The 15,720-nt window shown below is 35.2% G+C and overlaps 1 protein-coding gene across 1 annotated transcript; it reads left to right on the top strand.

Moving 5' to 3' along the window:
- Positions 1–11,691: 11,691 nt before the first annotated feature.
- LOC142842644 (olfactory receptor 8U9-like) lies at positions 11,692–12,651 on the top strand. Its single transcript, XM_075959334.1, has one exon. The coding sequence runs from the start codon at positions 11,692–11,694 to the stop codon at positions 12,649–12,651; it is 960 nt and encodes a 319-aa protein (XP_075815449.1).
- Positions 12,652–15,720: the final 3,069 nt, after the last annotated feature.

Raw genomic sequence — 15,720 nt, 5'->3', positions numbered from 1 at the left:
CTTTAAAACACCTTTGGTCAATAAAGACATGGATATGATCACTCACAATTGTGAAATAAAAAGCGACATGGCTGACTTACTGGTTTGAAATCAATCCTGGGCAACAAAAGTCAAGGAGAAAAGCAGAACTCAGATACAAAATAAGTAAATTTTTCTGGTTATAATAGTAACCTACACACATACATGTGAATAACTGCCCACTGGCATATGGTAACTAATTTGGAAGAAATGTATCCAAGAACACAAAGATATGGGTCTTTTGTTCTTTTTATTTATTCTTTGAAAATTTCCATTGTATTAAATTTACTCTTATTCTCTCTAAAAGCTCTTATTAGATGTCTTGCACTCTATCTTCCCCTTCTAATTAATTAATGTTTATAATCTACTGAATATTTTGAATTTTAGGTTAACTAACTTGAACGTCGGAGATCAAGTGGGGGAAAAAAGGAGAAAGGGGAAGGGAATATAATAATTAAAGAAAGAAGAAGGGAAAAGGAAGATAAGAAATAAGGAAAGTAAAGATGGGGAGAAACAAGGAGAAAGAGAAAATATGAGAGAATATATGATTGTGAGGTCAAAGGATCAAAATAGTACAGGAAGACCCCCACTGTATTTTCAACAGATAAAGCCAAAGCAATCTCAGTTGAAATGAAAATATGTAGATTTCCATTAAAGCATTTTCTTACCCACAAGATAAGATTGCATGCTATGTTTAAAACGTTTACATACTTTATAAGTAATGAGAAACAATTTTTCCAAACAGGAGAATATGTTGATTTGTGTCTATATTCCTCCCTTAGGGAATGGACTGATATGTCATTTTATGTTACTTTATCTTGATGGTTTCCTTCCAAATAGTTCAATATGCAAAGTAAAGGTGTCACATGACAGTGACGAAAAATGACAAAAACTAACTTGACTAGGAAAGTAGATTAACACTATCAGTGATAAGTCAAGTCTACAAAGGGGCCCTTCATCATGACGTGAACAAGATAGCAATCTACTGCTTTTATTTCTTTACCTACACCTATAACTTTAATCCAAGTATGAGAAAAACTGAGAAGAAACCGAGCAGAGTAGCAATGCAGAAAATACTGGCCAGTATATTCCCTCAAATCACCATAACATATAGAGAAACTATGATAGCATAGAAGACATTAATGAGACAAACTAACTACATGTCTATTTTGGATGGGACATCTGATCCTAGTGGATATAAAACTAAATTCTGAGTAAAATATGTAATCTATGAATGATAATAAAATATTTGATATTCATCAAGCATGCTATTGAGACATAATGTGGCATCTCCTATTTCTCCTGTCATCATATGGGCTTTTATTTTAAAATAAAATCTAGGGCTGAGGATGTCTCTGAGCAGGTGAAGTACTTATTCATTATATATGGAGCCCTAGGTTTGATCCCAGCACAGCTTTGGATGTGAAGCACAGTTCATGAAATGAAACTTGGATTCAGGATGTGTTCATTTTGTCATATGAGTCTGCTGATAACACACAACATCTTTAAAAACAAAAAGGAAAAATGATGCAAATAATGCAAAGTCACATAGCACTGCATATGTGTGTGTACATGACACCCCTCTTACATGTACATACACACCCACACAAAATAAAAATCTTAGCTATTGTACCTTACACATGACTGACACTTCACTAAAATTTCAGCTCTCCTGTTTGTGACAGAACACATGAGCAATCCTTAGAATTGGAGATCTGATGAGGAAAACCAAAAGTTTCAACAGGCTTTGTATAAGAAAAAAAATAAAATCTGTTTATATGTCAAATTTGTGGACATTTATTGACTAGAATAACTCATGAGACCTCAAATTGTAAATAGTATCACTAAAAAATGGGATAGTTTTATGTCAGAAATTTAATAACACACAGTTCACATTTCTTAGCTATGTTGATATGTGTTTTTATTTCTAGATATCATTTTGTTTTTATTTTTTTATTTTACTGTGATTTACCTGATATTTACTTTTATCAACATAAATAGATTTGGAATTGTAGTAAATAATAGTTAATTAATAGTATCACGATTTTCTGCAGTCATAAAGTCTCCAAATTACTTAACATAATTACTTAAATTGCTCTAACATGAAGTTTTCACGTATATTTCCACAGTAATAACTCAGAAGGGAATAATTAATTAATAACAGTGTCTCATTGCACTTTAACAAAGCCAGTGGGAGAAGACAAAACTTTTATTTCAAGAGCTTGATAATTAGGATTCAGCAAACCTTACACACTTAAATCATGCAAATAAAAATGTAAAAATTAAAACACTGTAGAGAAAGTACAGATTCTCCTTAATGTGAATGAATACTGGAGCTCCCTAAAAATGCTAAGAATAACTTCTCTGTGCTTGTACGGATGTTGGGTTCAGTACCCTGGCAAAGTGGTTTGAGTAAGAATGTCTCCCTCGTCCTGGGCATTTGAACACTGGTCCCCAGGTAGTGATGCTGTTTGGGGCTGTGCAAGAGGAAGTTAGTACTGAGTCAGGCCGTTATTTGAAAGCCTCTTTCTTTTTCCAGTTTGCTTTCTGTGTTTCATGCTTGACTTTGAAGGCATCAGCTTCTAGTTTCTATTTTGCAGCTATCTCGCTGCCATGATGGAGTCTTACCCCTCCGGAGTCATAAACTCAAGAAACTTGTTTCGTTTTTAAGTTTATTCTGATCATGCTGCTTTACCTCAGCAGCAGGAAAGTAACTATTACACCTGTGCAGACCACTTCACAACTCTACCAACCAATGACAGGATTGTAAGAACAGATGTCTCCTGATTGATTACTTAGTGCTCGAGTCAGATCTACTCCACTCACTGAAATATCATCCTTTGTGCTGAAGGGAATTCTGACAATTTTATCTTTATAGTCTGAAAGCAAACAAAAACATCTATTTCAAAACAAATAACTCTATTAACAAAATAAGAATCCCAACAGAGAAGAGACACACCTTGAATTTCATATCTCAAATTCACAGTTTCAAGAAAGTTGAAACTAAAAAAACAACTTTTGTAGTAATGTCATAGAAAATAAAATGTGTTAAATTATAAAAACAAGTATACTAATGATTAATATTTTACATTTAGTAAATCATTGCTAATGCTATGAACAATTACAACTAAAATAATAATAATAAGCTTTTCTCTTTGAGATAAAAATTAACCATGAAGAGTCACCTAAAATATAAAGGAATGACCTTTCAACAGCTGTCTCTAATAGGAACCTGATGAATGAATAGTGGTCATTGATTAATTTGTCATCTCCGTAATAAAAGCTACTTCAGGAGCTAGAGAGGCAGGAAAGCAGTTAAGAACACTTCCTGCTCCTCCAGAGGACCTGTGTTTTGTTTTCACTACCAACTAGGAGTTCAAACCATGTGTAACTACAGTTCCTGAGGATCTGATGCCTTCTTCTGAAACCTGTGGGTATTGAACAGACATGGTACACATATTTACATGTGGGCAAAACACTCGAAAACATAAATATGTTTTCAAAGACAAAATCGTCATTAAAAGGGAAGTATCCTATAGGCTATTTTACTCTTAGCTATTTCAGAAATACTCCAGTATTTACTGCGTACAAAGTATTATTTTAGGTTCTTATGATAAAATCATAAATGAAAGTGACATGATCAAGCAGGCCGTTCTTCAGTGACAGGGTCCTCTCCATTCTTTATGAAACTTCTGCTGTGGTGTAATGATTAATGAAAAAATATGCAAGATGACATGAGAAAATTAGCAGGGTTTAAGAATATGGAGGAGTGTTCCTAGAAAATGGAATACCAGGTGCACAAAACGAGAAGAGAATGAAATTCCAGTGTCTATCAACCAATCAAAAGAACAAACGATCCAATAAAAAAAATGGAATACAGTCCTAAACACAGAACTCTCAACAGAGGAATCTGAGACACTTAAAGAAATGCTCAATATCCTTAGCCATCAGAGAAATGTAAATCAAACAACTCTGAGATTATCTTACACCTGTAAGAATGGTCAAGATCAGAAACACTGATGACAACTTATGCTGGAAAGGTTGTAGGGTAAAGTGAACACTCCTACATTGCTGGTGGGAATGCAAGCTGGTACAGCCCGATTGGATATAAGTATAGTGATTTCTCAAAAAATTAGGAAACAACCTTCCTCAAGATCCAGTAGTATCACTTTTGGGTATATATCCAAAGGATGCTCAATCATACCACAAGGACATGTGCACAGTTATGTTCACAGCAGCATTGTTTGTCATAGCCAGAACCTAGAAACAGCATAAAAGCCCCTCAACTGAAGAAAGGATAAGGAAAATGTGATACATTTACACGATGGAGTTCTACACAGCGAAAAAAAAAAATGACATCTTGAAAGAAGCAGGCAAATGGAACATCATATTGAGTGAGGCAATCCAGACCCAGAAAGACAACTCAGACCCAGAAAGGCCAATAACAAGAGCAAAGATTTTTATGTCATGCTTTCCTACTTGCTGGTAATGAAGATCGTATAAATGACCTTGTTTCCTTCAGGGATCCTAGGCACAGCACTATAATCTCTACAGGTCATTGTGTCCTGAGTTTCACTTTGTGTTGGGATGAACACCACGGACTAGTGGTGTTTCTTCTCTGTAAATCAAGGTTTTGTGGAGTCAATAATACCTTTTCACGTTTTCTTTTTTTTTCAAATGGCTTTATAGGGAACAGTGTGTGGATAATGGGAGCAGATGAAACTAGAAAATAAAAGCAAGTTAGTAAAGTATTTTCTATCAAAACCCTACAATGTTTTCTTTTAGACTCCAGTTTAGACAGGTGAAACACGACCCTCCCCATTCCCCTTCCAGGCATAGCCCTGACTTCCTACAACTGGCCCTGTAGACCAGGCTGGCCTCAAACTCACAGAGATCCACCAGCCTCTGCCTCCCAATTACTGGGGTTAAAGGCATGCCCCATCATGGCCAAGAAGCTGTTAGTATTCTTAGTCTGTTTAATACTGTGAACTATAACAGCTTTTTTAGTTGAGATTGAATTTCAATTGTATGCTTTGTTACATAACTTCATCAAGTACAAATAGTGATTGCAGATGCTTTAACTAGCAAGGAGACATTACAGCCCTCTGGATTTTCTATTCTGAAGGTTAAATATATTGGGAATTTTTGAAATTCCTTAAGAGTAAGAGTGCACTGTGTTTTTAGGAATGCACCCACTCATGAACAATGCTGATTTACTTTTATTTTGCATAAAGGAAAGCTATAATCCACTGTTGGTATGAGCAGCAGTGTGATAAATCCTGAACTTTACTACATTTTGTCATAGAATCTGACATAAATTTTTGTGACGAGATCCAACTGTGAGAATGTAAGTTACACCATGGACAGAAGAATGAGTCACTACTTACAGGCATGTGCAGTGCCTGCCACAGCTTTGAATTCAAAATATTGAACCTTTTTGGATTCGGCATATAACTTGCTAGATACCTTTATGAGAATTCCTGGCAGCACGTGCTTTTGTGGTCTCTTTCTGCTCTCTCCCTCGACCCCTGTTACCCTAGTTATCCTTTGTAGCCTCTTCATAACCCACATGCCCTTCTGCCTCATTCTTTCTCATATTTTATATAAAAAAGGACATCAGGTGACATACATGCAATACTCACTGCATAAATTTATAGCTTCCCAAATAAAAAATAAGCAACTATAGTTTGCATTTCCATATACCTCTATCAATGGCATTTATTGCCCATTAAGATTTAATATTTACTTCATATCATACTATAAAACAAAAGGTAAGAATCATAACAAAAATAATGTGTTTCAGTCTCATTCATTTTATGTTCATAACATAATTTCTTTCTTTATGGTTGAAATCAATTATGTAACTGTGTGTCTTTTTGACATTGTCTTTCTGCATACATGCATTGAGGGACACATAGACTTTTCTTTATCTTGGTTGAGTTTAAATGTAGTGTTATAACCATGGATATTTATTGCATTTTGTGGAATAAGCCAGGCATAAAAATAGGACTACTTTCTACTATGCCTCAAACATGGAAGTTTAAACATAATTATTAGACTGAAAGAAAAATTGTTTACAAAGAAATGTGGCATAGAAAAGTTATAATATGAGGCTGTATTTAGTCAATGCTGTAATATATTAAAATGCTGTATTTTATCCCAATAATGTCTGTAAGTATTAGATAGTATTCATAAATTAAAAATGAAGAACCAAGTGAAATTCTTACACTCTTTAAGTATTCTTCTTTGTTAATGTTTATGCTAATATTTATGTTTATATTTAGGATCAAATGCTTTGTTCACAATCTTCACCCACACTTCTAAACTTTATTTTAAACAAATTTCTGACTTTAAGCCTGAAGGTCAAGTAAATTCCCAGGGATATACCAAATGTTCTGTGCATAAAGAGTTGTTGACAATAAATTCTTCCAATAGTTAGATGTTGTACTCATGCTAAACTCACTTTACTATACTCATAGATCATTGCCCAGCCAACACGATATCAAAGAGGCTTCACCCAGTAACTGATGGGAGCAGATGTGGAGACCCATAGCCAAACACTGCGTGGAAATCAGGGAATTCTGTGGAAGAGGGGGAGGAAGGATTGTGGGAGACAGAAAAGCCAAGGTCACCACAAGAAAACCCATGGAATCTAACCTGGTTCATAGGACCCCACTGAGACTGAACTGCCAACCAGAGAACTTGCATGGGGCTGACCTAGGCCTTCTCCACCTATATTACAGTTGTGTAGCTTGGTCTTCTTCTAGGAATCTGAACAAAAGGAGCAAGGGTTGTCTCTGACTCTGCTGTCTGCTTTTGGGACCCTTTCCTCCTATTGGGTGGCCTCCTCCACTTCAATAGGAGAGATGTCTAGTTTTACTGCAATGTTATTGCCATGGCTGGGTGATATATGGAGGCCTGCTCTTTTTAAAGAGAAAGAAAGAGGAGTGAATGAATGCCCAGGGTAGGCAGGAACTGGGGGTAGGGGGGAAGGGAAGGTGAAGGGCGGGAGGTTGGGAGAAGGACTGGGGAGGGAGAAAGGAGGGAGAGGACTGTGATTGGCTAGGGGAAATAATTAAAAACTAATAATAAAATTATAATATATTAATAATTGGTTACATAAATTATAAATGATTATTTATTAAAATGATAAAATGGCAATGAAAATGACATTTTCTACTCCATAAAAAGTTATCCCTTATAAGAACACGACATTAAATATTACCGATTTACTCTTCAGAGACAGGGAGTTCTTTGAATATGTCTCCCACAGGAGTATAGATTCTCATTTTTCTGATAACCTCATTTTCTTATTCTCTGGAGTAGGAGCCTCTGGGACAGAGACACAAACAAAGTCTTGCAGCCAGCTTCTCTTTGCACACATTATGAGGAGACAAAGAAGAACATCCTGTCTGGGTAGGTTGAAAGAGAATCTCTCTGACTTAGAACACTACTGTAGTGTTTCAAGGTGAATCTTAACTACAATATGGTAAGGTGGTTTGGAATATAACTTTGACTCACTTTGTTAGATAATGTCAGGAGTATGTTCTCTGGTCTGTTTAACCTTTTATATATGGCTACAAGTTATAATAAGAGACATTTTAAGTGTATATGCATTAAATAAATAATCTAGTTTATAAATTACATGCTTAGGGAAAAACCAAGTTCATGTTTGATCAGAATATAATCCATGCACATATTATCTTTCATCCTTTCAGTACCTACAGATTTTTATAGAAAGTTAATGGCAACATTAGGCAAGTATCACTGATATGCCCCTAGATATACCCTGCAAAGAAAAGAATATGCCTTCAAAGTACAGGGAAGAACTATTCAAATATTTTTAGTAAATTTTATTTTATTTTCTTCCTGTTCTATTATCTAAAAATTGTCAAATTAAGAAATTAATGAAAATGATGTTGCTATCAAATATAAAGTGTCTAAAGTTGAACAGAGAAAAAAGTGTGGGGAAAAAATGAGAGGGTAGGAAATACAGATGAGACAGGTAAATGGGGTTTCATGGAAAACTATAAAGTAGGTTTTCAACCTGAGAGGGAAAATCCAGATATATTAGTCTGAGGTATATTTCAATATTGATGATGGTAAATACTATTGTTCTTTAAATGCTCATGTATTTTGGTAGAGAAAAGAACTGCATATGAACAAAAGTATAAGAAAATGTTTGAGAGAAAGTTAATGTTAATATTAACAAACAAAAAAGAATCAAATTAAGGTCTGAATCCATAAACTGGATCAGTAGATACAGTTAGTGTTAGTGAAACTGAATGAATTGAAAAATATAAAAATCTTCAAGTGCACAGTACAAAAAAAGTCACATTCTTTTAGAAAATTAAAGGGTACATATGAGTACTGTAATTATATACATTGTCAAGGAAAATATGAATCACAGAGTGTTTAGGATGTGGTTATAGAGCAGAGTGAAAGAACTCAGACCTCTTTGCAGACAAGCTGCTTAACCAGTGTATTAGCTAAAGTCACATGATGAATGTAGGCCAGAGGATACAATTGAAAATTTGTTTATATCTGAAAGTGTATCATGAATTCAATTGTTGGGCGGTATTTGGATTAAAACAGAATCATATACTAGAACAGAAAACAGCTCACAAATCCAGAAAATGAGAACATTATTATTTTAGTTATAGTTAATCATCCTACAGCATCTTGTATCAGTACTTATGTCATTAATTTTTCACAAAATGAATTGATACTGAGAAGACTAACAAAAAATGTATTTTCATTTTACCTTTATTTTTGTGTGCTATCTGTTGCCTTGTGGTTCAAAATTGCTTTCTTAGCATGGAGTAGAGATGCAGAAAATGTGTCCCTAGAGACTTCTAAGAGTGTCAGTGCTGCTCTTACTGGAAAGCAGAACTCAGTTGGTTCTAATCAGTGTTAGGGTCTCAAGATGCGAACTAAATACTAGTTTATTTAGTAAAGAAAGAGAAATTGAAGTAATTCAGTTTTCGAAAGTTATTAATTGCTACATATGCTTGCTAGCTGTTAGACAATGATACAAATTAGAATCAACTAGGAAGAAGGAATATTATTGAATCAATGGCTTCATAAGATTGACCTGTAGACAAGCTTGTATTATTAGTTATTATTGTTATCACTATACTCTTTGATGGATGACTGACAAGGGAGGGAGGGACCATCCTTCTATGGGTGGTACCATTTCTAGGCAGGTTGCATTGGATGGTATAACAATGTAGGCTGAACAAGCCAAGAGATTCACACCAATATGCAGACATCCCCCATGTTTGTTTTTTCCACTTCCAGCCTCTAGATTCCTCCCCTTGTTTTTTAATCATGATGGACTGTGGTCTGGACACAAATGATAAAGCAAACCCTCTCCTCCCAAGTTACTTTTAGCTATGGTATTTTATCATAATAATAGAAACCCTATCAATGACATGAATTTCTCAATAACATAGACTGTTTTAAAATAATGAGTATATATTCTAATGAGTTGAACAATAGCTGTTACCACATAAAAGTATTTGTGGACTCTTAAAGATATGAAGGCTTATTTTACTTATATATTTTAGTGCAATTTTAGGAAGAGTAAAACAATTTGTAGGTTACATAAGAAAAATTTTATTTTTAGATATAAAATTAATAGAGAAAGGAAGTATAGTGGATAAAAATGAAAAAAAAGGTAAAAGAAAAAGAATGTGTGATATTATTTAGATACGTAAAATTTTAATTAAGAAAATTAGACAATAATGATAGAAAAACAAAAATTTTAAGCTTCAACTTCAACAAAAAAACAAGAAGTTCACAGCACATCTCAAACATGCTTTTTAGAATAAGACATGAAAAATCATGAAAAAGGACCTCACTTGTAAATTGATCTGTAAGACAATGTCCAGATTTCTTGGAAAACAACTATCAGTGCTATTCCAGATAATACTATATGGATACAAGAATAGTCCTTTTCTTAACCATTCTCTTTCTCAGACTTTTAGAGATGATATTAGATCATCAAGGTTTATGATGCAAGGCTAAAGACTTGGACTTGCATCATGGGTTGAATAGCAAGACCTTGTCATATAAGAAACAACAAAAAAAGAAGAAAGAAAGAAAAGAAAGAAAGAAAGAAAGAAAGAAAGAAAGAAAGAAAGGAAGAAAGAAAGAAAGAGGGAGGGAGGGAGGGAGGGAAGGAAGGAAGGAAGGTCAGACAAAGAGAGAAAACAGAGTTGTTCATGTGAAATAAAACCTGGACACAATTTGAGCTTCCAAAGGTATAAAAACACATAGTCAATTAAAAACATACTAAGAAGTGTGATTTTTGAATAAAAAGTAATTTTAAAACATAAGGGTTCTCTAAACAATTGTTTTATGTTGCTTCGCTTGATTTTATTTTATCTTGGAGCTTTCATTTTTAAAATACCCATAAAATGGGATACTTACATTAAGACTCAGTAAAATGAAATGATATACATAAAAACCTTGCTGTGTGTTCCACAATGTTAGATGTTTTCATTTTTTGAATTATGAAGATATATTTAAGATAATACTATAAGTTAGACTACTTATATAAAATTAATTACTATTATAAACAAGGGAAAGCATAAAACTGTATTATCCCAATACCGGAACGATAAGTAGTTTAAAATTACATATTAGAATATATTTATAAGACAATGGATGTTTTTCCTAATAACAGATCTATTACAGTGTAGCATATTCTGAACATGTCCATCCATATTTATCACTTCTTTCTCTTGTCCCATTTCTCTTACCAGATGGTTCTCTTTTCTACTTTTACATGTGTGTGTTTGAACATATATATGTTCGACCACAGCAACAAGAGGAAATTCTAATAGTGTTGCAACTGCAGAAGATATAGTATACTTTGTAAATATATTTGTAAGTCATGGCTTAGACATTATAACAAATCAGAAAATAGCTACAAGAATGTACTGAGCAAAACATTTGAACCAACCAAAAGTGGACTAATGTAGACTCTTTTCACTCATCAGTCTTTATATAAATTGATGGATTTGTAATAAAAGAAGAAAAATATTCTTCTTACCTAAATTTCTCTTTTATTTTTCTATTTTCTTGCCTGTTGGCTTTATACGTTTTGTTTTGTTTTATATTTTTAGGATAGAATATCTTTGTGTTTCACTATTTAGGACAGGTTGGCCCTGAACTCAGAGATCCTCCTGTCTCCACCTTCTGAGTTCTGGGATTAAAGTCATGGACCACCATATATAAGTTGTACTAATTCTCTCCCTACCCCTACCCCTACCCTTCTATCTTCCCTATTTCACTGCCACCCTTCTTTACAACATGTCCCCTTTCCCGTTCTTATCTTCTTTTTATGTGTGGTCAATTGAGAAAAATTAGAGATACTTGTGTGAGACTGGGTGGGAAGTTCTTCACTGAAGGAACAGGAATTTATCTCTGGCAATACCCCTGAAGAAAATGAAGCCCCTTCAATAGCATGAGTCAATTGCTCATAATTCTTTCTGTTACCTGCCCCATATTCAGCATCGCTGTGCTATGACAAACCCTACACTAGTAGAGAAACAATGACAAATATCTTTTTAGGAGATCATAAAGTACTAAGTATCTCTTGAGTTATGTAAACTGGAAATGTATCATTTGGATTTTTCTCTATTCCTACAGGTGTTCTGAAGACTCATGGCTCAGAAAAACTGCACCCAAGTCACACAGTTCATTCTTGTGGGCCTCACAAATAACCAGGAGTTGAACACGCCCCTCTTTGTGGTATTCTTGTCCATCTATCTTTTCACAGCCATAGGTAACCTGGGGCTGATCCTGGTCATTAGAACAGATGCAAGACTCCACACGCCCATGTACTTCTTCCTCAGCAACTTGGCTTTTGTTGATTTCTGCTACTCCTCTGTCATTACACCCAAGATGCTTGGGAATTTCCTATATAGCAAAAATTTCATATCCTTCAATGCATGTGCTGCCCAGTTAGGCTGCTTTCTCACATTCATGGTATCGGAGTGCTTGTTATTGGCTTCCATGGCGTATGATAGATACGCAGCCATCTGTAATCCTCTACTGTATATGGTCACAATGTCCCCCAGAATCTGCATCCAGCTTGTAGTTGCACCCTATACCTATAGCTTCCTGATGGCATTGATTCACACTCTTCTCACTTTCCACCTGTGCTATTGCCATTCCAATATCATCAATCACTTCTACTGTGATGATATGCCCCTTCTCAGGCTTGCTTGCTCAGACACTCAGTACAAACAGCTGTCTATTTTGGCCTGTGCTGGAATCACATTCATTTCTTCTGTTCTGATTGTTTCTGTTTCCTACATGTTCATTATCTCTGCCATTGTTAGGATGCGCTCAGCTGCAGGAAGACGCAAAGCCTTTTCTACCTGTAGCTCCCATATGATGGCCGTGAGCATCTTCTATGGAACTCTTATCTTTATGTACTTACAGCCAAGTTCTGACCACTCCCTTGATACAGATAAGATGGCCTCTGTCTTCTACACAGTGATCATTCCCATGCTAAACCCCTTGATCTACAGCCTTAGGAACAAGGATGTGAAAGATGCCCTGAAGAAAGTCATAGATGGTAGAAACCAGACTTCGGTGTTTAAAGAGCTAAGAAAATAATTTCAATAAACATAGATTTTCAATCTTGGTCTACCCCCCAATATTAGTAAAATGAGTTTAATATCTTAAAATTAATTGGTGTTCAACAGAAATATTATTAAATCAAACATTTCTGTGTCATTTTTCTTTTTATTATTTTTATTTTATTGAATTACTTTTCATATAATATAGTCTAATTACAGTTCCTCTTCTCTCAAATTCTTCCAGTTCTTCTTCAATGTGTGTTCACCTGCTTTCTGTCCCTCATTTAAAAAAAAAACGACAATTAAGGGATAATAATAAAATCTAATAATGTAAAACAAAAACAAACCAATTGGACTAGGACAAACAAACAAACCTAAGGGAAAAAGCCCTAGAAAATGCACAAGAAACAGAAACAGATGCAAAGACTCATTTATTCCTGTAGGCTCAGAAATCCCATAAAAATGCAAAACCAGAAGCTGTAATAAACCTGTGATGTAAAGGAAAAGAATCATTTAATAAAATAAACTAAATTAAAAATAAAAATAATGTCTTTATCAAACTCCTTCCTTCAGGACACAGGAAATCACAAAAAAAGAAGAGGCAGGAAGTCTGTAATAACCAGAGGAGGTGGAGAATACCAAGTAAACAAGCCTTTCTTGACACAAGAGAGCTGGCACACATATCAACTCACAGACACAGAAGCAGTGTGCATAGGGCCTGCATGGGTGTGCACCAGATAGGGTCCTAGAGCTAGAAGAAAAAGTGAACACATGTCAACATCCCTAATCCTAAACTATTTCCAAATGATAACCACTTGCAAATGATAAATTAGTTTTCTCCAAGGGAGTCTCACCGGGAAAACAAACCACTCATAGGGACAGACCACATTCCCAGACATATATGGCCAACAGAGAATGAGAGCAGTGGTGTTTCGGAGTTTGTCTTTTAAGGACATGGAAAAATTTAAGAACTTTGCAAGATTAACCGCTGGTTAGGACACTGGGTTCAAGTAAAAACTAAAAATGTCCCAAGACTTTCCTAGCAGCTATGGAGAAGTGGTCCATACCCTGCATTATGCAAGACCAACTTCCTTGACCCTTAATGAACCCAGCTTGTGGTTTTTGCCTATATGTTAGGAGGTAGTAGGGGAGTAGGGGAGATAAAGGTAGACAGATTGATTAAAAATACATTCTCTGGTCTGTCTTTTCTCAGAAGGCAATCATGTCATCACAAAGCTCCCACCTCCATGATGTCTTCTAACTCTAATTGCATCTCACAGGTACCATCTTAAAAGACTATTTTTTAGGGGGTTAAGGTTCAACACACGATCTTTGGGAGAAAAAAATCAGTTCATTGGAGGATCATTGTCCCTAATATATTAAAATCATATTCTTTCCATGGTGTCTCCAAGAGAAGGCCAATGAAACAATCAAAAAGAGCCTGAATGGGTGCTGCACACTCTGCCCCCGTCTGGGCACTGTGTGCTACAATACAGTTCTCAAGCTTCGGGCAAGGGACTGGAGGTTGAAATACAGAAACACACACAGAGACAGACAGACAGAAACACCGTCCTCTAATCACTGGTAAGAAGCCCTTTATTCAATAGCACCATGGAGGCTTATATATCCAACAATCAAGTGGGCCAACAGGTGAAGACCTTATCCTCTGATCCTCAAGGCAAGGCACAGCTTTTAGTAACTCTAATCAGAGAAGGCTCTTGCAGGGAAGAGCAGCTGAAAGCCAGGACTCCAAATGGTCGCAACAAATGGGACCAACCTAGTCCCTCTGCATGTGTGTAACAACCTTGTAGCTTGGTTTCTTAGTAAGGCATCTAACAGTAAGAACAGGACCTTTCCCTGGCACTTAGGTTATTTTTGGTAACCTGTTAGTCATACTAGATTACCTGGCCCTGCTTCAAGATAAGGGGAGGAGCTTGGTACTGCCTCAACTTGATATGCCAAGCTTTGTGCAAACCCATGGGAAACCTGTCTCTTTCTGAATGGAAATGGAGAGGGAGTGGGTAAGTAGACAGGTAGATGGCAAAGGGGAGGGGACAAAAGGAAAGGACTGAGAAGACTCTGGTTGCTTTGTAAAATAAATGAAAAAACGTTATTAAAATAAAAAACAATGATGCATTTTAGATCATATAGTTTAGTGACTAAATCAGTATCAGAAACCAACAGCCTAGAAGAAGAAACACATACTTTTTGAGTATTTCAAAACAGCAAATAAACACAGCATTATATGTTATGGTCCTCTAAAGTAGATTTTTGCAACTTAGTTCTTCCAAATATATGCAAATTTTAAGAATTGTCACATGGCAGTTCTTTTGTAGTTGTTGTTCTACATAACTATTTTATTGTGCATTACCTTATATGGAATGTTTCTTTTTTTAACTATTACTGGTTCTATGTGGATTCCACGTTACGCATTCCAATCTCACTTTTCTCCCCGTCTCCTCGTATCTGCCTACTGCCCGTGCAACCTTCCCCCAAATCGAAATCAAATGTAAAAGACAAACCTAAAACCAAGCAGAAATAATATAAATAATGAAAATCAGAAAAAAATGGCAGTCCCCAAAACAGCATATTAAGGCAAAGATATGAAAAAGCAGAGTTTAAGATCTGTGGTTTCTGCCAACCAAAAAAATTTATTAATTATCTCTCACCTGATTTGAGATATCTATGCCCCAAAGACATAGACTATAATTTTTTTGACTAATTCTTCTTACATCATTCTTTTAAGTAGATCCTTTGGGATAGTTTCACTGATAAAAGTCCATAGTTTGTTGCTGTTCAAGCATTACGTGCAGAAGAAATAGAACTCAGGTTTTCCAAGTAAGTTCAGTAAACAGGTTTTGACATTAGTGACAAATATGTATTTTAAAATTGAAGACCATAAAGATCTTTAGACTGAAAAATTTTAGGTAACATTTTCTGAAATAAAGCAAAATATTTTATTATTGTATTATTTTAATTTACTTTAATATATTTCATAGTCTATAGAATATATAATTAGATTTTGGTGGAGAAGTATTTGAAAAGTCTAAAATCCATTAAGTTATTTCGAAAAGACTAGACACCCAAAGGAAAGATTCTAATCTAT

The sequence above is a fragment of the Microtus pennsylvanicus genome, chromosome 1 (assembly GCF_037038515.1).
Source record: "Microtus pennsylvanicus isolate mMicPen1 chromosome 1, mMicPen1.hap1, whole genome shotgun sequence".
NCBI lineage: Eukaryota > Metazoa > Chordata > Mammalia > Rodentia > Cricetidae > Microtus > Microtus pennsylvanicus.
Note: the sequence above shows the minus strand (reverse complement) of the source record. Positions and strands in the feature narration are given on the sequence as shown.